The 22730-nt window shown below is 42.6% G+C and overlaps 1 protein-coding gene and 1 long non-coding RNA gene across 2 annotated transcripts in view; both read left to right on the forward strand.

The window, feature by feature from the left end:
- The window catches only part of LOC134291294 (uncharacterized), a 229880-nt gene that overhangs the window by 116796 nt on the left and 90354 nt on the right, over positions 1-22730 (forward strand). The window lies entirely within an intron of this gene.
- The window catches only part of LOC109416703 (carnosine N-methyltransferase), a 50773-nt gene continuing 37181 nt past the window's right edge, over positions 9139-22730 (forward strand). Inside the window, exons 1-2 of the mRNA XM_019690764.3 lie at positions 9139-9397; positions 9460-9709. Of these exons, the coding sequence (XP_019546309.2) occupies positions 9291-9397; positions 9460-9709 (357 nt within the window). The 5' untranslated portion in view covers positions 9139-9290. The remainder of the gene's footprint in view (positions 9398-9459; positions 9710-22730) is intronic.

Below are 22730 nucleotides of genomic sequence, written 5' to 3' on the forward strand. Positions count from 1 at the left end.
AATGACTGTTGAGACTCAATGAACTTGTCCACGATGACGTCACACGCCAACTGACAGCATGCTGTGAAACGGTAACTGCGGGCCGTGTTTACTAAAATCACTGCTCACATCTTGCATCCGGCGAGATCCGGTGAGCATCCAGTGAACTTTCAGTCGCTGGATGTTCATGAATATGTCATTTTTTGTAAACATTGCCCGCAGTTAGAGAAGAAAAGAAGAAGCAATCCAGAGAGAAAAGAAGACCGTGGATAAGTCCATACACGGAACCAGAAATCAACCCAAATATAGGTTCTTTTCACTCATATCGGCTCTTCCGTGCGAGAACCCAAATTTGGCTAAGCCACGTTAAAGCTCTGAGTGGGTAGTTTCCTTTTGATCCCGGCAGAAAATTGCAACCCATCGCATAGTTCTTTTTACCTATCGTTGACTTTCGAAAGTACCCTAGTGGGTTGAAATAAACCCACTTTTACGTAAACGGCAAACAACCCAAATTTGGCTTCTCGCACGGACATTATCGGCTAGGTAGCTGCTTCTCGCTTTGTTTTTGACAACATTGCGATGGGGAGAGCGAGGAAACAACCCACTGCTGGGTAAAAAGTTCAAGCGGTTTACTTATTTTTGCGTTCTTTTAACGTATTTTTTAGGTAGTTTGTTTTTTCCGTGTAGGGTAATTGTTCCCATCGTTGCGGTAGTACCTATTGTTGCGGTAATGGCAATTGAGCACTTTTTCGACTGAAATGTTACCAAAAGGTATTTTTAATAGATGTATGGTGCTTAAATTATGAGATTGCACCATTTGTTTGCTTAAGATTTGCCCAAAAACCTATTTTAAAAAAATATTTTCATAAATGTGTTTGCTGCTGTGTTCCTATTGCTGCGGTAGTGTTCCTAATGTTGCGGTATCCCATATGATTTCAATGGGATACCGCAACAATAGGAACAAAATACCGCAACATTAGGAACACATACCGCAACATTAGGAACACAAAGATCTTTCAGATAAAAACGAATAAAATGCTCATAACAACATCAAAGTGGCAATATTTCGTTATTTTCCCGTAGATTAAGGATGGATTTTATTATTTTCAATTCAATCCATGTAAAAAGTTTGCTTGGGGCGATACAATTGTGGTTTAAACATGAACCCAGCGCTTAACTCCTCCATGATCGGATCAATTACCCTAGAGGTGGGGAAGAAGATAAATGGACTTATCCACGGTCTTCTTTTTCCTCAGGATTGCTTTTTCTTTTCTTCTGTAACTGCGGGCACTGTTTACAAAAAATGACATATTCATGAACATCAAGCGACCGAAAGTTCACTGAATGTTCACCGGATCTCGCCGGATGCAAGATGTGAGCAGTGATTTTAGTAAACACGGCCCGCAGTTACCGTTTCACAGCATGCTGTCAGTTGGCATGTGACGTCATCGTGGATAAGTTCATGGACTTATCCACGGTCTTCTTTTTCCTCAGGATTGCTTCTTCTTTTCTTCTGTAACTGCGGGCACTGTTTACAAAAAATGACATATGTATTCATGAACATCCAGCGACCGAAAGTTCACTGAATGTTCACCGGATGCAAGATGTGAGCAGTGATTTTAATAAACACGGCCCGCAGTTACCGGTTCACAGCATGCTGTCAGTTGGCATGTGACGTCATCGTGGATAAGTTCATAGAGCTTGCTGACGTTTATTCACCTTTCTCTTTCAAACATGTAGGCGGAATAGACGAGTGCACCGATGAACTGAATTCATCGCGGTCCGAGAATTTTGACACTACAGCGGGGTCGTTCCCAATCAGAATTGTTCAATTCTGATTGGAAATCTTTCACTTCTGATTGGAAGCGACCCCGCTCTAGTGTCAAAATTCTCGGGCCGCGATGAATTCAGTTCATCGGTGCACTCGTCTATAGGGCACTGCATGAAATTATCTCCTACTCTTTCACTCTTACAGAAATTGTATAAACAAGGCCAAGAAACGTCAAAATCCCATACAAAATCAAAACAATGCAGTGCCCTATAGGATTTGTTGTCATCAGGAAAGGTTTCCCGATGAAAACAAATCCTATGGACTTATCCATGGTCTTCTTTTTCCTCAGGATTGCTTCTTCTTTTCTTCTGTAACTGCGGGCACTGTTTACAAAAAAAGACATATTCATGAACATCCAGCGACCGAAAGTTCACTGAATGTTCACCGGATCTCGCCGGATGCAAGATGTGAGCAGTGATTTTAGTAAACACGGCCCGCAGTTACCGTTTCACAGCATGCTGTCAGTTGGCATGTGACGTCATCGTGGATAAGTTCATGGACTTATCCACGGTCTTCTTTTTCCTCAGGATTGCTTTTTCTTTTCTTCTGTAACTGCGGGCACTGTTTACAAAAAATGACATTCATGAACATCAAGCGATCGAAAGTTCACTGAATGTTCACCGGATCTCGCCGGATGCAAGATGTGAGCAGTGATTTTAGTAAACACGGCCCGCAGTTACCGTTTCACAGCATGCTGTCAGTTGGCATGTGACGTCATCGTGGATAAGTTCATGGACTTTTCCACGGTCTTCTTTTTCCTCTGGATTGCTTCTTCTTTTCATCTGTAACTGCGGGCACTGTTTACAAAAAATGACATATTCATGAACATCCAGCGACCGAAAGTTCACTGGATGTTCACCGGATCTCGCCGGATGCAAGATGTGAGCAGTGATTTTAGTAAACACGGCCCGCAGTTACCGCTTCACAGCATGCTGTTAGTTGGCGTGTGACGTCATCGTGGATAAGTTCATGAACTTATCCACGATGACGTCACACGCCAACTGACAACATGCTGTGAAACGGTAACTGCGGTCCGTGTTTACTAAAATCACTGCTCACATCTTGCATCCGGCGAGATCCGGTGAATATGAACTTATCCACGATGACGTCACATGCCAACTGACAGCATGCTGTGAAACGGTAACTGCGGGCCGTGTTTACTAAAATCACTGCTCACATCTTGCATCCGGCGAGATCCGGTGAACATTCAGTGAACTTTCGGTCGCTTGATGTTCATGAATATGTCATTTTTTGTAAACAGTGCCCGCAGTTACAGATGAAAAGAAGAAGCAATCCAGAGGAAAAAGAAGACCGTGGAAAAGTCCATCCAGTGAACTTTTAGTCGCTGGATGTTCATGAATATGTCATTTTTTGTAAACAGTGCCCGCAGTTAGGGGTCATTCAAATATGACGTCCATCATTTAGGGGGGAGGGGGGGTCTGAGAAATTGTGACACTCCATGTATAAGGTATACAAAATAGCGTGACAGATGGGGGAGGGGGGGGTCTAAAATTCCCGAAAAATGATGGACGTCATATTTGAATCGGCCCTTACAGAAGAAAAGAAAAAGCAATCCTGAGGTAAAAGAAGACCGTGGATAAGTCCCCAAGAACTTATCCACGATGACGTCTCATGCCAACTGACAGCATGCTGTGAAACGGTAACTGCGGGCCGTGTTTACTAAAATCACAGCTCACATCTTGCATCCGGTGAACATTCAGTGAACTTTCGGTCTCTGGATGTTCATGAATACAGTAGACGTTCGGTCGGTGCAAACGGTTTAACTGCAATGCTTTTTAACTGCAAGTCCGGTAAGTGCAACAAATTTGCAGTTATCGCACCGCCAAACGTCAAAATGGTGCGCCATGTTAGCCCTAATGAACAGTCGAATGAATTTTTCGTTCATTTTACGTCAATTGATGGCTTGTTGACACTGTCAGGCGTTGCAGTTATCGGATTTTCGTTCGCTAAGTGAAACGTAAACATGTTGCAGTTATCGAACGTCTACTGTATGTCATTTTTTGTATACAGTGCCCGCAGTTACAGTAGAAAAGAAAAAGCAATCCTGAGGAAAAAGAAGACCGTGGATAAGTCTATAAGAACGCGCGACAAAATATTGACGTCACTATGGACCTACGGTTTTCTTTTTTCCCGTCACTATGGACCACGGTTTTCTTTTTTCCCGAGTTGATTCTTCTTTTCTTCTGCAAATGCGGGCACTGTTTACATAAAAATTCATATAATGACACAATGAACTTATCCACGATGACGTCACATGCCAACTGACAGCATGCTGTGAAACGGTAACTGCGGGCCGTGTTTACTAAAATCACTGCTCACATCTTGCATCCGGCGAGATCCGGTGAACATTCAGTGAACTTTCGGTCGCTTGATGTTCATGAATGTCATTTTTTGTAAACAGTGCCCGCAGTTACAGAAGAAAAGAAAAAGCAATCCTGAGGAAAAAGAAGACCGTGGATAAGTCCATAGACGAGTGCACCGATGAACTGAATTCATCGCGGTCCGAGAATTTTGACACTATAGCGGGGTCGTTCCCAATCAGAATTGTTCAATTCTGATTGGAAATCTTTCACTTCTGATTGGAAGCGACCCCGCTCTAGTGTCAAAATTCTCGGACCGCGATGAATTCAGTTCATCGGTGCACTCGTCTATCATGAACATCCAGTGACCGAAAGTTCACTGGATGTTCACCGGATCTTGCCGGATGCAAGATGCGAGCAGTGATTTTTGTCAACAAAGCCCGCAGTAGTCCATTTTACGAGCCGATTTTATGAATGAATTTTGACAGGAGGTAGTGTCCAATAACCCGTAAAAACCAACATCATCATCAACATTGTTGTCACTTCGTAAAATGGCTCGTTACGCTTTCACATCTTGCCGTTAGTTGGCGTGTGACGTCACCGTGGACAAGTTCATGCGGGCACTGTTTACATAAAAATTCATTTAATGACAAAATCATGAACATCCAGTGACCGAAAGTTCACCGGATCTTGCCGGATGCAAGATGCGAGCAGTGATATTTGTCAACAAGGCCCGCAGTTACCGTTTCACATCTTGCCGTTCGTTGGCGTGTGACGTCACCGTGGACAAGTTCATTTGTGTTTACATTTTTCTTTCCTTACTAATACATAGACATCTCTTCTTCTTCCCCTCCTGTAATATACTCTCATTGGTTGAGACTAGTAATCCTACATGGACTTATCCACGGTCTTCTTTTTCCTCAGGATTGCTTTTTCTTTTCTTCTGTAACTGCGGGCACTGTTTACAAAAAATGACATATTCATGAACATCCAGCGACTAAAAGTTCACTGGATATTCACCGGATCTCGCCGGATGCAAGATGTGAGCAGTGATTTTAGTAAACACGGACCGCAGTTACCGTTTCACAGCATGCTGTCAGTTGGCATGTGACGTCATCGTGGATAAGTTCATTATGGACTTTTCCACGGTCTTCTTTTTCCTCTGGATTGCTTATTCTCTTCATCTGTAACTGCGGGCACTGTTTACAAAAAATGACATATTCATGAACATCCAGCGACCGGAAGTTCACTGGATGTTCACCGGATCTCGCTGGATGCAAGATGTGAGCAGTGATTTTAGTAAACACGGCCCGCAGTTACCGCTTCACAGCATGCTGTTAGTTGACGTGTGACGTCATCGTGGATAAGTTCATGAACTTATCCACGATGACGTCACACGTCAACTAACAGCATGCTGTGAAGCGGTAACTGCGGGCCGTGTTTACTAAAATCACTGCTCACATCTTGCATCCGGCGAGATCCGGTGAACATCCAGTGAACTTTCGGTCGCTGGATGTTCATGAATATGTCATTTTTTGTAAACAGTGCCCGCAGTTACAGATGAAAAGAAGAAGCAATCCAGAGGAAAAAGAAGACCGTGGAAAAGTCCATAGAGATCTGCGGAGGCGGCCATGAACTTATCCACGATGACGTCACATGCCAACTGACAGCATGCTGTGAAACGGTAACTGCGGGCCGTGTTTACTAAAATCACTGCTCACATCTTGCATCCGGCGAGATCCGGTGAACATTCAGTGAACTTTCGGTCGCTGGATGTTCATGAATATGTCATTTTTTTGTAAACAGTGCCCGCAGTTACAGAAGAAAAGAAGAAGCAATCCTGAGGAAAAAGAAGACCTTGGATAAGTCCATGGACTTATCCACGGTTTTCTTTTTTCCCGAGTTGATTCTTCTTTTCTTCTGCAAATGCGGGCACTGTTTACATAAAAATTCATTAAATGACACAATCATGAACATCCAGTGACCGAAAGTTCACTGGATGTTCACCGGATCTTGCCGGATGCAAGATGCGAGCAGCGATTTTTGTCAACAAGGCCCGCAGTTACCGTTTTACATCTTGCCGTTCGTTGGCGTGTGACGTCACCGTGGACAAGTTCATGGCCTTGTTGACAAAAATCGCTGCTCGCATCTTGCATCCGGCAAGATCCGGTGAACATCCAGTGAACTTTCGGTCACTGGATGTTCATGAATGTTTCATTTTATGTAAACAGTGCCCGCATTTGCAGAAGAAGAATCAACTCGGGAAAAAAGAAAACCGTGGATAAGTCCATGAACTTATCCACGATGACGTCACATGCCAACTGACAGCATGCTGTGAAACGGTAACTGCGGGCCGTGTTTACTAAAATCACTGCTCACATCTTGCATCCGGTGAGATCCGGGAACATTCAGTGAACTTTCGGTCGCTGGATGTTCATGAATATGTCATTTTTTGTAAACAGTGCCCGCAGTTACAGAAGAAAAGAAGAAGCAATCCTGAGGAAAAAGAAGACCGTGGAACTTATCCACGATGACGTCACATGCCAACTGACAGCATGCTGTGAAACGGTAACTGCGGGCCGTGTTTACTAAAATCACTGCTCACATCTTGCATCCGGCGAGATCCAGTGAACATTCAGTGAACTTTCGGTCGCTGGATGTTCATGAATATGTTATTTTTTGTAAACAGTGCCCGCAGTTACAGAAGAAAAGAAAAAGCAATCCTGAGGAAAAAGAAGACCGTGGATAAGTCCATGAACTTGTCCACGGTGACGTCACACGCCAACTAACGGCAAGATGTGAAAGGTAACTGCGGACCTTGTTGACAAAAATCACTGCTCGCATCTTGCATCCGGCAAGATCCGGTGAACATCCAGTCGAGATCCAGTGAACTTTCGGTCACTGGATGTTCATGATTGTGTCATTAAATGAATTTTTATGTAAACAGTGCCCGCATGAACTTATCCACGATGACGTCACATGCCAACTGACAGCATGCTGTGAAACGGTAACTGCGGGCCGTGTTTACTAAAATCACTGCTCACATCTTGCATCCGGCGAGATCCGGTGAACATTCAGTGAACTTTCGGTCGCTGGATGTTCATGAATATGTCATTTTTTGTAAACAGTGCCCGCAGTTACAGAAGAAAAGAAGAAGCAATCCTGAGGAAAAAGAAGACCGTGGATAAGTCCATTTGCAGAAGAAAAGAAGAATCAACTCGGGAAAAAAGAAAACCGTGTATAAGTCCATTTGCAGAAGAAAAGAAGAAGACCGTGGATAAGTCCATACGGAAAAGTAGGAATTTTACTTGAGCGCTCTACTTGGCAGCAGAAAACTTTGCTTTAAGGAATAATTTTCTATGGTCCTTGTTAAAAATAAATTCAAATTTCAGCCAGACGCCTGGGTAAATTTTATTCAAATTTGCGTTAACTTTGCGCAAATATGGGTTAATTAAACTCATATTTTGGAAAAGTGCACAACCGCATTTATGGACTTATCCATGGTCTTCTTTTTCCTCAGGATTGCTTCTTCTTTTCTTCTGTAGCTGCGGGCACTGTTTACAAAAAAAGACATATTCATGAACATCCAGCGACCGAAAGTTCACTGAATGTTCACCGGATCTCGCCGGATGCAAGATGTGAGCAGTGATTTTAGTAAACACGGCCCGCAGTTACCGTTTCACAGCATGCTGTCAGTTGGCATGTGACGTCATCGTGGATAAGTTCATAGGTAATATTAACCCATATTTGGGTTACAATTATTCATATTTGTGTCCACATCACCCATATTTAAGTTCTGTTTACCTATATTTGAGTATTTATCATTTCAGGCCAAACATTTCAATTCGCCCCCAAACGTCACCACCCCACCGCAAAATCGCTGCCGTAGAACGATCGACGCGCCACCATTTTTCGAATGTTGGAGAGCACCGGTACCTTTTTCGTGGTGTTGCTTCACCGTAAACAACACCGCGAAGAAGGTACCTACACCCTCCACTATTCGAAAGATGGTGGCGCGCCTATCGTTGCAGTTTATCGTTTGACAGTCAATAGGTCCTATCTGCATTTGAATGGCTCTCTTTGTTCACTTTCTCTTTCAATTATTGCAATTTAATGGTACACTTTTCAACTATTTTTGCAGTACAAATCGAAAGACGATTGTTTTGACCATCGTTCAATGCAAGGAGACAATCATAATACAAATAAACAGCTGAGATATTAACGAAAGAGAGGGAAACCAGAGAGACCCTCTCTTCTGCAGATTGGACCTTTAGACATGTTTGGCCTGATTTACGCATATTTCAGGCCAAACATGTCTAAAGGTCCTATCTGCAGAAGAGAGGCTCTCTTTGGTTTCCCTCTCTTTCGTTAATATCTCAGCTGTTTATTTGTATTATGATTGTCTCCTTGCATTGAACGATGGTCAAAACAATCGTCTTTTGATTTGTACTGCAAAAGTAGTTGAAAAGTGTACCATTACATTGCAGTAATTGGGTTGTTTAGTGAATCAAATATTGCCATTTTGTTTAGCCTAATCGAAAGAGCTCATTTTTCTGAGTATAAGGTGATTTTATTGCGTTCCAATTCCTTTGTTATGATGGTTAAATAAACAAAACAGTTTTAATTTCCGTGGATATAATGACAGTTCAATCGATAAAGTGACAGTTCGCCCCGAACAAAAAAAAATCCCCATACAAACTTTAAATGCATTTTAAAAATAGTTCCCGGGCACCAAAAATGATGAAATTTTGGATTTCGACTCATTTTTTTACGGAGATTACGATTATGCAGTAATCTGGATACCCCTAAAGAACCAAATTGAAAGAGAAAGTGAACAAAGAGAGCCTCTCAAATGCAGATAGGACCTATTGAAATGTTTGGCCTGATTTGCGGTTGTGCACTTTTTGGAAAAAAGGTAAACTGATCTTAGCGTGTACAGGCCGAACACATTTTTGAGCGTAGCCGTTTTTGCGTGCATGTGTCGCGGCGCTCTGTGCGTCGCCAACACAGTCGATGAGCAAGACAAAATTAGCGTGATTTTGAACGTGTTTTTGTTTGCCTCCCTGGATGATAGGTTTTGGAAATCTTTGGATTTCAACACTGATAAAACTAAAAAAAAAAAATCTGAACAAAACTAACTAAATAATAATAACAGTGAAATGGATGAGGAATTGATTATTGCAAACAATGGAATGGATTACATGGATACCGAGGAGGAGGAAAGAACAAACTTTAACAACATAATCGCGGCCTTCAAATGCTACCGGTAAACACATCAACCCTAAATCTGCCGTACTGTAATACTTTGCTGAATATTTGATTTCACAGAGCCAACTCCTTGTGTCATATAAATCGCAGAGAAGCGTACTTGAATACGTTGCCTAACAATCACCAACAAATGTTAATTAAATATCGTGAGCACCTTCAGAAGCTCCGGTACTGTATCGATATGAACAACAAAGTAATCAGGAACATAATTCAGGATGCCGATTGCTTGTTCCAAAATGAAGCGGATTTTGTACGTCAGGGTCATCAAAGCACTGTTCCATCGAAAGTTCGCAGTCAAGACATTCATAAGGTAAGCGGTAAGCAATGATACCGTCAAGGCGCCATTCACCGTGGGGGCTCCATTCACCGTGTGCCTTCGAATATTTTTTCATTATTTCCATATATATTTGTAATTTGTAATTTATTAATCGTACGTAAGCCTGTCAGTTTTACAACTTTGTATCAGGTTAAGGAAAGTTAAACAACACAATTGTGTAACAAAGTTTACAAAGGAAAATTAATCGAACCTACAAATTGAAAACTTGAAATTAACGACAATGTTTGATTTTGAAATAATCTGTCTTTTAGTCTAATGCAAAGATTTCAGTGCTTGTTTGAATGAGGTTAATGCTGGCTTAGTCTTGATTTCTGTCGGTAATCCGTTCCAATGCGATATTCCATAGATTAGCAGGCTCTTCTTACTACTCGTCGAGTGCGCTGGTAACAGGTATGTCCTAGTTCGTTCCATTTGTCCCCGCTGAAGATGCTGCAGGATATACTGCGGTAGTGTTCCATCCCAAGCCTGACGGAAAAAGCAACATATTCGGTGACGGTAGTTGTCAGGTAGATCGTGACCGAGTATAGAATTGCGGACGGCGGCTGTTGTGTCGAAACGATTCATTTTGAAAACAAATCGTATCGCTGACTTGAAACATCTATGCAACCTGTCTCTTAGCTCGGCGGAAAGCCCAGGATAATAAACAACGTCACAGTAGGTGAAAGTAGGTACCACTACAGCTTGCACCAATTTCAGCCGAACCTGGTGCGACAGCACCGGAGTAAACCTCCGAAAAATACGCAGAACGTTGTACGCCTTCATAGTAGCCTCGTTGGTTTGTTCCGTCCACTTAAGATTGTAGTCCATGAGCAGTCCGAGATTAACTACTTTATCTCTTACTGCAATTGCTTCTCCGCAGAATTCAATGTCGATTCCGGGAGTGACTCGTCCCGCCTTGCAGAAAACTATAGCTTGGGTTTTCTTGGGATTTGGGAAGAGGTTGTTTTCGATTGCCCAGCGTTCGATTGAATTCAGGTCTTCGTTGATTGTGTTCACCAGCCTATCTACGTCGTCGATGGGTCCAGATATGTAAATCTGAAGGTCGTCGGCGTACAGGTGATATTCACACTTGAGGGCGGCGGGCAAGCTGTTTATGAAAAGGCTAAATAGTAGTGCGCTAAGGCAGGATCCCTGAGGAGTTCCGTCTGGAAGGATCCTCTCAGAAGACGAATCTGCGCCGAGCTTAACCGTTTGGCTTCTATCTCGCAAAAACGATTGAATTAGTTGAACAGCAGAAGCATCGAATCCGAATTCCTGGTGGAGTTTTTGCTGTAGCTTAGTGTGCTTCACACAATTGAAGGCTAGAGAAAAATCCACGAGTACCATGACAGTGCAGAAGTTATTATCAAAATTACTATATATGTCATGAACCACTTTAGCTAAAGCTGTCGTGGTGCTGTGGTTCTTCCTGTAACCCGACTGGTGCTTATCGAGGAGAGGTGGATTTGCTGCATGTAGGTGTTCAGTTATTTGATGAAGCAGGATCTTCTCTAGCACTTTTGAAATGGCGGGAAGCACACTTATGGGTCTGAAATCCTTTGGCTCGATCGGATTTGTAGTCTTTGGGATTGGAGTAACGATTGCCTTTTTCCAAATGGTGGGAAACTTGTTTGTGTCGATGACGGCGTTAAATAGATTTACTAGAAGCGGTAATATGAACGGGCATAGCATTTTGATAAACAAAATGGGGATATTATCTGATCCCATCGCGTTGGAAGTTATCTCATAAAGCCTTCTTGAAACGTCAGCTGCTTCTGTGTGCTTGAATTTAAAACGTCGCTGAGTGTCGTTCCACCGAGAGTTACAGTTACCGCTTGAAGACGGAGTAGGAGCGGGAACTTGCCTTGATTGCAGATTTGCGTGACCCTCTGCGAAGAATTGGTTCAGTTCGTGAACATCGATTTCGGTCTCCTCTACGTTGTGTTTACGGTTATTGTGAATCCCATCTCTATATATTATGATTGAATGATTTGTAATTTTATTAAAAACGATAACCTGCCAGTATACACTTTAAATGAGGTCAAGGAAACTTACTTATTTTAATATTACTTAGGCTGTGAACCATTTCGCTTGTTCGTTTAACTTTTAGTTAAAATTTGACTTTTCGATAGTTATTTTGAAAATAACCCTACTCGCGAGCAGGGTTAGTCTTGATAGTTCGATAGTTATTTTTTGTTCGCAATGATTTGGCTGCGTACTGCATTTTGTTCCAAATAACTACTCCTCTGTCAAATTTCAAATGGGCCACCGTCGTGGTTATTTTTTAACTCTTCGATGGCAAATAACTATCCAAGTGTCAAATTTTAACTAAAAGTTAAACGAACAAGCGAAATGGTTCACACCCTTAGGATAGATAAAAATTAACAAATTTAGCTACGTTAGAACAAAATGAAACAAATTAACAATATATCAATGAAAAGTGAAAGTTGAATAGTTAAATACTGATTAATTTGGATTTTGCGCAAGCCGTTTCACGGCTGTCTTGAAGGTCGTAATTGTAGGCTTCTGCTTCACATCTGTCGATAGGTTGTTCCAGCAGGCGGCTCCAGCGACGATCAAACTTTTGCCGCTCGATGTTGTGTGCCTCGGGATGATAAGGGAACGGGTTCGTTCCATCTGACCATGCACAAGATGATCTTGGATGTATCCTGGTAGGTTACCATTGTTTCGAATATGAGTCAGAGAGACTTCGAGAGACGTCTTAACAGGTCAGAGGCGTTTATTGAACTGAATCATGAGCAAAAGCAAAGGGCTTACATGGGCGGAAATACAAATATGAACAAGGTTGCCAGTCAGGTTAAAGCTAATTGAATGAATCAAGGTTATTATATCAAGGTATGGTACATAATATAACATCCTCTTTTCTCTTTAAAAATGAATCACTGATCAAGTACAAAATCTTTTAGCTTGCTGGGAATTTTTCTTTCACGCTTCGGCCTGGTACCACCAGAGATGGTAGGAGTTGCGTTGATGGTTGACGGCACGTTTAGCAGCGGTGGTCCTGGTGGTTCAGGTTGAACAACTTCCGAAGGTCCACGGTGTTCTGAATCCTTTGGATCGGCTACAGTAGGTGATTCTTGACATAGTGTTTTTTGCCTCGGACTAGCCAAAGCCAAATCGACAACTGGTACGATAGCACGAGACTCTTCGAGTTGTAGTAGAGCTTTAGGTTGAGACGCTTGTTGAAGAATAGGGCACGTTTCAGGTTCCTTACGCGGTTTGATATGCACCAAATCTCGACGGTAGCTTGAACCGCCGGCGTTGACAACATACGAACGATCGTTGAGTTTGTGATCTACCACTGCCGATGTCCAGGTTTTAGAGTTTTCAGGATGTAGCTGCACTAGCACCGGATCTCCTGTTTGTAGCGTAGGCAATTCTCGAGTTTTCCTGTCATAGTAGTATTTCGTCCTCTTTCTTCTTTCCGCAATAGCCTCCGGTACCGCTTCTGTCACGCACGGGGCCCGAAGAACACCGGGCCTAGTCTATCCTAGAGAACACTACGTAACCCGGTGTTACGCCGCGAAGGAAGCTCTTCGGTGTGACACGCCCTTGATGTAAGTGGTCAGTGAGATTGCGATTTCCAACAACAGACTTGGCTGGTTGTTGTGAATCTAGCTCTAAGTCGAATTAGCCTTGGGAAGGGCCTAGTACCGCGTTAGTTTAGGGGGGCGGCCTATGTTCCGTCTTCAGAAGGGTAATTCGTCCAAAGGGCTTGTATCGTCTAAGTCAAGGTTTTGCCTTTGGAATAGAGAAATCTCTCGGTTCACCCAAGAGAAGTATCTAGACCTTAAGCGCTAGACTTTTTCCTTCAAATAAGGTTGGGAAGGGCCTAGTACCGCGTAGTTTAGGGGGGCGGTCTATGTTCCGTCTTCAGAACCTTATAGAATCAAAAGTCGTTGCGAGGTTTTCGTGAATTTCGGATTGAGGGACAACTTCACCCGAGCGTTTCCAACTCGAAACTTCTGTATTTCCAGCGGCGCAGGCCGCTTTTATAGGGCATGTGGGTCTGGCTACCCACACTTACTTCTAAAGACAAAAAGAGAAGCCAGAATTCTTATTATCTAACTTAAAAATAATATTTTCCCTCCCGCACTATCTGACTTCCATAAGTACGGTCGCCTTTTTATGACTTTCCACACCCAGAGCCTGATCGAGTTATACCCGATAGATGTACGCCGGTTCTACATAATCAACCTACGGTGCATCGATCCTAGCGCTATCAGACCCCCTCACCGCAAGACGGTTGCGCATTCTGTTCCCAAGTCTTTTTTGGGAATTTTATTACCTTGCCGGCGGTCGTCCCTTTGGCCCTTTTTTGATTATCGCTGCCGGTTCCGTGGAATCTAAGCAAGACGAGGCTGGTGGATTGTTTCAATATTGATCAGCTACCTACTGGTAAGCTGACTTGCCACCTAAAGGGAACGCATCTCCGCCTACTGACAAAGGGTAATTATCGCCGCAATTTACGACCTTTCTATTTATTTCCCTTGCGCTTAGCCGCCGGGTGCTTCTATTCTATCTCTTGCGCATTGATCGGTGCAGCCGTGCAGGCCGTGTAAGTGCATCAGGATTCCTGACACACCATCCGATAGGCAACCAGCGTTCATCTATTTTTGTTCTATTCTTTCTTCCTACCGCGCGCGGGTGTCGCTCTGTCGAGGGTGGCGTACATACAGTGTCAAATAGCAAGCTCGGGAAATGCTTGAGATGGGACCCTTTTTCTGCCTTCTTTGCTTCCACAGATTCGGGTTGATGTCAATGCACTTGCTACCGTTGCCCATATGTTGGGTCGGGTTTGTTTGTTTTTTCTCCTTTTCCCTTTTCGGGCGTGTCGACCTAGGTTACTGACCGACGGAAGGTTGATCAGTATTTATTGCTAATTTTGATTGCGAATTATGAAATTACCGCGTCCGCGACATTCCCTCAGCCGTAAAGAATCGTAGAATCCTTTACCTAAACTTAGTGATTTCATAATTTCTTTAGATCCATTTACAATCTTTCATTTTCTTTATCGTGCTTTTACATTAATATGTGTTCGTTCCTCTCTGTTTTTTTATAATATTATTATTATGGATCTTCCTTGTTTTTTGGTCGCTTTTAAGCATTGACATCATCAATTTGTCCTCGTTTTATTATTATTTTATATTGATTTTGATGTGCAAATATGTTTGCATTTCCTGCATATAATTAATCGTGATTATTAATGTATTTTTCTTTTTTGTTTGCTTTGTTTTTTTTTTTTTTTTTTTTAATATGTGTAATTGAACTAAGCCTACTTCCACACTTGTTGATTATAATCGAATAATTGTCATAATTTCATTTTATTATTATTATTATTATTATTATTATTATTTTTATGTATTCGATATATTATTATTCATTATTCATTGTTATATATGTAGACGCCTCTTGCTCTGGACGCTTCGCCGCTAAGGCCGGGCTGGCCGTGAATATGTCTCCTTCTGGTGAGTTGATAGCCAAAGTCGAATTGCCCTTTGGCTTACTTGTTGAGGTCGGGATAGCCTTCAGTTGTGATATTTGGCGAGGCGGATTGCCCTCAGCCGTGTTGATTGTTGATTCTTCTCGCCAGGTGAATGATACTTGGCGAGACGACTGCCCTCAGCCGTGTCGATAGTTAATGGTCGTCCAGTTCGATGTCGCTCGTAAGGTTTGTGATACTTGGCGAGGCGGGTTGCCCTCAGCCGTGTTGATCGTTAATTATTGTTGGTTCGACGTCGCTCACAAGGTTGTGATATTTGGCGAGGCGGGTTGCCCTCAGCCGTATTAATGCGTAATTTTGATGTTGCTCAAGGGTTTGTGATATTTGGCGAGGCGGGTTGCCCTCAGCCGTGTTGCTTTCCTCTGTTCTAAAGGTCGGCTTGACCCCTAGTCGTCTTTTCGGATTATAACTTCGGGAGGATCGGGATGATCCTTCGCCTTATATTTTCTCCTCGGTCCTCTGACTCGTGGATGGGCTGTCCTGTCTTGGGTTGGCGTTAGGTCTCATTGGCTTAATTGACTTTCGGATTTCCGGTTGTGCCTTCTGTTGATTCTCGGGAAGTAACGTCACGCGAATCTCCTCCAGCTCGTTGCTCGCTACCTCATGCTTCTTCCTGTTAATATTCTTCAAAGTATTTCGGTGAGATAAAAATGATGTCATGGAATCCCAAAACGAAGCCATGAGTTGCCATCCAAACCCATAAATGTCGTAAAGGATACGACCATGCATTATAGTGTCAATCAGGAATTTTATTCCTCTTCCAATCAGGTATAAACCGATCATGGTCGAGGTCACATTTCCCAGCCACGTTGATATGGACAGTAGTTTATCCCAATATTTTTGTACCATGTTGTCGATAAGTTTCTCTGACACTAGCGCGTCAAAATGAAACCCTTGTTTATTTGGATTCTGGCCCGTTAACATTTTGTGCACCACATTAGATGCAATTCGTCGATCTCCCTGATCATAAATCATGGTTCGCATCTTCCGAATGCTTTCCTTGTCGTATATTCCACTTTCCATCAAGTTTGGTAGTGGTGTGTATCGCCATTTTGTGACGATTTCCGTTGCAAGTTTATGTGGAGGTATTGCTTCTCTTATTTTCCCATCAAAGGTATACCATCTTCCCCCAAATTTAAATTTGGCCGGAAGAAGTGGGGTGCATTCTATTTCTGTTCCCCTCATTTGCAAAGTTCTTGTAACAGGAGTTAAGAACATAGTGTTATTTCCATATTTTACCGGAAGTTCCTGGTAACATCGTTCTGATGCAAATGGTTGTACGTATACAGGTTTACACTGTAATACGTGAAGAACTTCTCCTGCCACTACTGCTGAAAATCCTGTACGACGCATTATGCTAGTTACGAATTCCATTGGGTTTATTCGTGCTAGCGTTAGTTTTGTTTCCAACAAAGCTTTATCTAGTTTACACATTTCCGTCATTACGGTCCTGTACACGTCGTCCAGCCTTTTTCCAATATAATTTTCTACCAACGTTATTTTGGAGTTAAAATACGTGAATAGGTCATGATTCCTGACATTTTCCGGTCTGCGGCTGAACGGTGACTTAAATGATGATGATTCCAGAATAAATATTCTGGGGTGATCGGTAGCATGTCCTTTATAGCAACATATTTGGGTTGCTTGCTTCGTACGGATTGAGAACAAGTGTGAATCCGAAATGGCTGTGTAAACTGCCTGTCTACTTGACTTATCGGTATCCTCGTCTGTGGTTTTATTCACGTTACCTTCGTAAATGACCTCAAACTCGGTGTCCTCACAGCGCTGACTTAAGCTTACTTCCCAAGTTGAATACCCGTCTTCGGAATCTAAACATTTTCCGTGAGAGTATGGACATACTATACCATGTCGTAAAAGTATTTGGTCGTTTTCATGGTCTACCGTGGCTATATAATTGTATAAAGCTACTTCATACTCAAAATATACCAACGCATCTAGCCATGTATATTCAGGAGTTTTATACACTCCACCACTACAATGACTGGACCAGACACTTCCGACTACCAGAGTTTCTCCTCTGGTGGTATGATTACGTTTCAGTTCGTTTAGTCCGACGTTAAATGTCAATGGAAGTGTTCCGAGTAAATGTATTCGTTTGCATTCCTCGGGTGTAAATTCCTTCACTATATAAGCGTATCTTCTCTCATAATCAGAAGTATGAGAGTGTATACCTCAATGCTTAACTATACGCTTAATTATTACCTTACATTGGTATACCATAGCGCTACTCTTAGCGCTTCTCTGAAGTACTTGAATCGGTACTTCTACCGTAGTAAGGTTTTTAATAGTGGGTATGCAAGAATCCACGTCCAGCAGAGAATAGCTGGTCATATTGATGTCAGGATTAGCGCAATCATAAGCAATTAATCCTGAGGGTTCCGATCCAAACACGGTCCCTATGCAAAATAACATCATTAATGCCTTAAGGGCCCCTCCTGAAGAGAATCGAATTTTCTTCGATGGAACTTCGTTCCCGCGCGACGTCTGGTTCTTTTCTTTGTTTACCTTATCGTTCCAACGATCGCGCATCTCTTTAACTTTGTCAACGTCTATCTTACGGCGCTCTCCCCAGGAATTAAAGCTTATTTTAGCTTTCTCCTGGTGAGATTCCGCTTCAGGGTCCTTCAGAATCCTTTCTGGATTTACTATTGCGTCTTTTGGAAGTGTTTTTACCCATTCCTTCTCGGTAGGTTTTCTTCCTTTTATTGCTCGTGAGGTTGTTGGAAGTTCCAGCTCCTCATGGGCGTATGCTTCACGATGATGATTGACGATGCATATATCCTTTATTTTTGGATACTTGAGTTTTGCGATCGTCTTTGATTCAATTCGTGGAATCAATTTGTGAATCTTACCGTTCAACTTACGATTGGATTCTGATTTGTGCGGTTTAGACTGAGGTTCCGTTCTTACAACGTTTTCGTTTGAAGGGAGCTCTGACTGATGATTAACGGGAGCAGGAGCCGAATTTGGTTCCTGTTTCGCGTTATCATCGGCCTTGTTCTTTACATCCAAGACTGCTATCTTTGTGGCAGGTCTGGAGTATATACCTTGTATAGTTTTGACTTGAGCGGATCGTACTTGTCCGTCCGCTGCTCGTTTTACTTCTATTATTCTTCCCTTTAGCCATTTTCCTGGATGTGTTTCTTTGTCCGTTATAAGCACAATGTCTCCCTCTTTTAGTGGCTCAACCTTCTTTGTCCACTTATTGCGCTTTACGAGAGTTGGTAGGTACTCCTTCTGCCATCGTACCCAAAAGTGTTGAGAATATTGATTTATTCTCTCGTACTGTTTTTTCGTTAAGCATCCGGTAGGGATGGAATAAGGAGGCGCATATTCGCCAGCTCTTCCAATTAGGAAATGAAACGGCGTAAGAGGCTCCTCATCTTCGCTTTCTAATGATATGTGAGTTAATGGCCTAGAGTTCAATATAAATTCTGCTTGGATAAGAGCAGATCTTAATTCCTCTATTGTAGGCCTTCGTGTTTGGGTACACTCTGGTATAGCCTTAAGACATCTTTTAATTCCCTGGATCAACCTTTCCCATGCTCCTCCAAAGTGCGGAGCGGCGGGAGGATTGAATGTCCAGTTTATTTCCATTGACGCCGCAATTCCTCCGCCCAATTTTTTATTGATTTCGTCTATGTCTGCTTTCATCTCCTTTTCGGCCCCAACGAAATTGGTTCCATTGTCGCTGTAGAGATGTTGAACCTTTCCCCTGCGGTTCTGGAAATTCTTCAGACATACGAGGAAGGCATCGGTATCTAATCTTTCTGCTAGCTCGACATGGATTGCTCTAGTAGACATACAAGTAAAAATTACTCCCCACCTTTTTTCTGTGGAGCGTTTTACTTGGACTTCGATTGGACCGAAATAATCGACTCCTGTATGCGTGAATGGATATGCATACATAGCTGTGCGACATGGCGGCAAAGGTGCCATTTGAGGCGGTACCGGTGTAGCACGTTTGTTTTTACAGTACTGACAATCTCGTTTAACCTTCTTCAGTACTGTCCTTGCCCTTATAATCCAATATTTTTGTTGGATTGCTCCTAACACAACGTTATCCCCTTGATGGAGATATCTTTCGTGATATTCCTTAACCAGCAACTGCGTTATATAGTGCTGGTTAGGTAATATTATGGGCATTCGAGCTGACTGTGGTATTGCTGTTGCGTTTTGTAGCCGGCTTCGAGCTCTCATTACCCCGTACTCATCTAATGTCGGTATCAGGGCGGCAATGTTACTTGAGGTCGTCAAGTCATTATGTTTTGTGAGATCTTCCATTTCACGAGTGAACTCCTCCCATTGAGCCTTTCGTATTATAGCGTGCTCAGCTGCCATCCTATCATCATAGGTTATGGTTGGTATGAATTTTTGTTTGTTCTTCACCCAATCAACAAATTTTTTAAGAAGGGTTATATTCTTAACCAATTTATTCCAATCGGAATAATAGCATTCGTTTATATACTCGAATTGCTGACTGTCATGCGTATGTATAAGCATCACATCTTTAATTTCTTCCAGCGTGCCCGCATTAAATTTGGATTTAGGCCATTCGTCTTCTTTATTCCATAAGAACGATGGTCCGGTTAACCATTTTGTTTTGCCATTTACTTGCTTCGTTCCTTCATCCGCTGGGTTTTGACCGGTGGGCACGTAGCGCCACTGGTCCATTTTGGTTACATCCAATATTTCGCCCACTCGGTGAGCTACGAATTGTTTATATTTTCTGTGGTCAGAGTGGATCCATGCTAAAACCGTTTGCGAGTCCGTCCAGTAAATTACTTTGGCAGGAACTATTCGGAGTTCTTGCATTATTGTTTGCGCCAATCTTGTCCCTAACACCGCGGCTTGCAACTCGAGACGTGGGATTGACATTTTCCGTATAGGGGCTACCTTAGCTTTGGCTGCCATAAGTTTTACGTTGACCGTTTGTTCATTTGCGCCAATACTTCTTACGTATGAGGCGGCTGTGAAAGCGTACTCCGAGGCATCAACGTAGGTATGTAACTCAAATCTGTTTGCATGACCTGATAATATCCATCGTGGTACCTTTATGGCGTTAGCCTGTTTTATGATTGTAAGGAATTGTTTCCATTGTTTATAGGAGCTGTCGGACAGGAATGAATCCCAGTCTGGTCTGACATTTCTATATGCAATTTTTGCATTAAAATTTTTCCATGTATGGTCAAATTGGAAATTAATCCCATAGGATCGTAAATGCTCATGACGAAAGACAACACCTCTCTCATTGTTGGAGGTCTTGCGTTCGATCGGACAGCGTCCGGTAATCGGTTGAAGTTTAATTTATAGCTGATGCAATCTAGAATGGTATCCCAATATACACCCAACACCTTTTCGCCTTGTGACTCCTTATCCTCGAATATCTTTACAGGGTTAACCTGTACTCTATTCGCTGGTAGTTCCGACAAAACAGTCTTGTTGTTGGATATAAAATTCCTTATAAAAAAGCCTGCGTGTTGGTGTATCTTTATCACTCCCTTTGCTGTTTCGACGGCTTCCTTCGTGGAGTCGAAACTATCAATATAGTCGTCAACATAATGTTGTTTGACTATGGCTTGTGCCGCCTTAGGTAACACCTCCTTGAATTGCTCGGCATTATGATTCTTCACAATTTGAGCGCAAGCAGGCGAGCAGGTAGAACCAAATGTCATGACTTGCATTACGTAAACGTCTGGTTCCCTAGACTGATCACAATCTCTGAATAAGAAGCATTGTTTACGTTGGTCTTGAGGTCTAATTTTAATCTGGCTGAACATCTCTTTGATGTCCCCAGCTATTGCTATGCGGCCCTCTCGGAATCTCATTGTTACTCCTAGGGATGACGTCGTTGCATCAGGTCCCGATAAAAGTGCAGAGTTAAATGAAACTCCCTTTACTTTGGCAGCGGCATCAAAAACTAATCGTGGCTTTGGGGGATTTTTGTTCTGATTTATGACGATAAAGTGGGGCAAATAATATGCATCCTTATGCCATTCGATTCTCTCTGCAGGGGATAGCTTTCTGACGTATCCCTTATTCTTGTAATCGTTCATGGTTTCGAGTAGCCACTCTTTTAATTTTAAGTTGCCCTTCAGCTTTTGTTCTTGCCCAACCAGGCGCTTCAATGCTTGCTGGTAGCTGTCTGGGAAAGTGAAATTGTCTTGCTTCCACAATAATCCAATTTCATAGCGGTTCCCGTCGTACTTTAGGGTTTCCGCAACAATTTTATTCGATCTTTTGACGTCCTCTGATTCTGGTAGATTTTCGGGAACCTTAACCCCGAAATCTTCAACTGAGAAGTAATGTTGCATCAATTCATGAGCCTTCTCTTCTTCATGGATCATTAGCGCATGATCCTCGTGAATGTTTTTGCTTATGTTACCGAATATTAACCACCCTAGCGGGGTTTCTATTGCCATCGGCTGGTTTGGCTCTGCGAATCGTCGGTCTGTTGGCATCAAGAGATGGCTGTGATTCAGACCGATCAGCAGTTTGGGCTGGGCCTTTTTGTAACTATGTATCGGTAAATCTTCCAAATGAGGATATTCTTCTACCATCTCTTTATAGTCGATGGTTTGGACAGGCAACTGAAGATTCTTTGCCGTCCTGACATTGTCTAGCGTGAACTCGCGTCCGCTAGTTCCTTTTATCTTTAATTGCACCCTTTGACTTTGCTTTTCTTCTCTAGAAAAGTCTTGTGTCCATTTGATTTTCAGTGGGGCAGGAACCCCTTCCAGCTGAAGCTGATGTATAAGTTGCCTATCTACTAAGGTCAATGAAGAACCGGGATCTAGAAAGGCGTATGTGCGAGTTTCGCGATCACCATTTCGGAGTGTCACCGGAATAATCTGGTAAAACACTTCTGACATAAATTGGTGATGCAGGTGCGTCCTAGCAATTGCTGGCTTTGTATCTTGCTCCTTTACGGGTTTATTTTTATTCTCGCTTTTTTGTGGCGTTTGGTTATAATGGAGCATTCTGTGATGCCTTCCCTTACATCCATAATAACCACATAATTTGTTTAGTGTGCACGGTCCACCATGTCTCTTTAGACATGTGAAGCATACATACTTTTTCTTCAACGTTCTTGACCTCTCCCATGGTGATAAGCCCCGGAACTGGGAGCATTCTTCTATCCCATGAGATCCGTTGCAAATATAACAACGGTTGTGGGTTTCCTGATGCAGGTTTATTCTATTACGCCGTTCTGCCTTATTTGCCTTGGTTTTATGAAGTCCAGCAAATCCTTAAGGGTCATGATGGAATTCCCTTGCTTCGATTTGTGTTGCATGGACTCCATCCATTTGACTTGTTGCTCGTATGGCAACTTACTAACAATTTCTTCTATCAGTCGAGGATCTCGAAGATACTCTTGTTGCTTCATGGCCTCTAGGTGAGATACTAAATTCTCCAAGGCGTCAGCACTTTCAATTATAACGTAAGATCCACCGGATCTTATGCGCTCGA

The sequence above is a fragment of the Aedes albopictus genome, chromosome 3, assembly GCF_035046485.1.
Source record: "Aedes albopictus strain Foshan chromosome 3, AalbF5, whole genome shotgun sequence".
Classification (NCBI taxonomy): Eukaryota; Metazoa; Arthropoda; class Insecta; order Diptera; family Culicidae; genus Aedes; species Aedes albopictus.